Genomic DNA, 1,596 nt, shown 5'->3' with positions numbered 1-1,596 from the left:
CACTCGAACACATTCTCACTGTAAGGAACTATCTAACAGACAGTGATATCTGAAATCATGATCGATATATCTCTAATGTACGCTCGCTCTGTTTCTGTCAAGCATTGCTAAGCAAAGTTGGGCTATTCTTTTGCCAAATGGCAAGCTTGGCCTGTAAGGTCCAACTCCTACTTCAATTCTACACACACGCAGAGACTAGTTTTGTTCTCTCCTCAGTGTCATTATCTTCCTCTTATATTCTTACTACTTTTCAGGAAGAGATGGTACATGCACAGGAAAGCAGAGCCGGAGGGAAATTTTCGACGTCGTATTACCAGCCACACCTCTTAATTGTACAACAAGCGCGTGCCACAGATAGTCAAACAGTAGTCTGACTGAATGATCTACATGACATGGAATCGAAGACATAAAATGATACTAGGAGATGTCCCCTTTAAATTCCTTTCGTTTGTAAACAAGATTGTGCACCGGTCAAATACTAGACTAGAATGAACGAAACATCACAACCCCACCAACGTCTCAAACATTCTAACTGATCCAAGTTCTATACAGAGTAAAATCAAGAAAGCGACATGACAATGACATGCTCAGTGCATGACGACGGTGTCAAAGCAATTGAGGCCGTCGAACGCGAGCTCGAACCCAGCACGCCGCTGCGCCATCTGCTTGCCAGTGAAGAAACCCTGCCCCTTCTCAGCGTCCGGCTTGATAGCCACCAACGGCTTCGTCGCGTCACCACCACCTGAGACCAGCCTTTTGACCGTGTCGGTGCTGCCGGCGGTGAGCACCGACGTGCCGTAGCCGTCCAGCGGTGCCTCGCAGAAGACGAGCGCCGTGAAGAACCTCTCCATAGCCATGGATCCTCTACTGACGGATGCTTGAATCAGGCAGTCTGGAAAGAAGGATTCCTTGCTGCTGCTGCTCCTCGAGCGAATGAGGAGATTCTTGTTTGCTTAGTGATCGAGCTAGACGTGGGGGTGGGGATTTTATAGGGTCACCCCGTGCGTGCCGGTCTCCGGTTGGAATTCGGAGGGCACGCGGAAGCAGAGTACGCACGAGCCGGAGTCTAGAGGATTGCGACCGTGCCGTGTGGGGTTGGATTAGATGGAGTCTACTCTGTCTCCATGCCTGCGCGTGCGGACCAGGACACCCGGGTTTGACCTCATCCGATCCGTAGCGTGACGTGAGGTTGAGAAGCACATCACCGTTGGATTAGATATTCCTTTGCTGATGTATACTGACTTTTCGGTCAAATCATATTGTCTCGGCTTTGAATTTTGTGGTGATACAAGATTCGGACTTCAACCTCCAAGGGGGTAGGTGTCACGGAATCCGTTAGTGTCCAATCTCTAAACCCTGCGCAAGTGGGAGCTACATGCATAGGCTTGTCTTTTTTATAAAAAAAGGTTACCTTGAACTCTGCATAAAAACTGATGCATGCAGTCATCTTTATTAAATTATTACTCAACAGAGTGACAAAATAAATAAATAGATCAACCCAAGGCCACCTTCTAGGAAAACCAAGTTGACACACCTACTAAATGACCGTCTCAACGGACTTCATCTAATCCGCTGGCCTCAAGAAGCCATCCGCCT

The 1,596-nt window shown here is 48.2% G+C and overlaps 1 protein-coding gene across 1 annotated transcript; it reads right to left on the bottom strand.

Annotated features, from left to right (window-relative positions):
• Window positions 1–400: 400 nt before the first annotated feature.
• On the bottom strand, window positions 401–975 carry LOC147957627 (uncharacterized). Its single transcript, XM_087535402.1, has one exon. It carries the CDS (start codon window positions 855–857, stop codon window positions 588–590), a length of 270 nt encoding a protein of 89 aa, XP_087391528.1. The 5' UTR covers window positions 858–975; the 3' UTR covers window positions 401–587.
• Between the last annotated feature and the right edge of the window lie 621 nt (window positions 976–1,596).

The sequence above is a fragment of the Triticum urartu genome, chromosome 7A, assembly GCF_056163025.1.
Source record: "Triticum urartu cultivar PI428250 chromosome 7A, HENAU_Tu73, whole genome shotgun sequence".
Lineage (NCBI taxonomy): Eukaryota > Viridiplantae > Streptophyta > Magnoliopsida > Poales > Poaceae > Triticum > Triticum urartu.
This window is presented reverse-complemented; position numbering and strand designations above follow the sequence as displayed.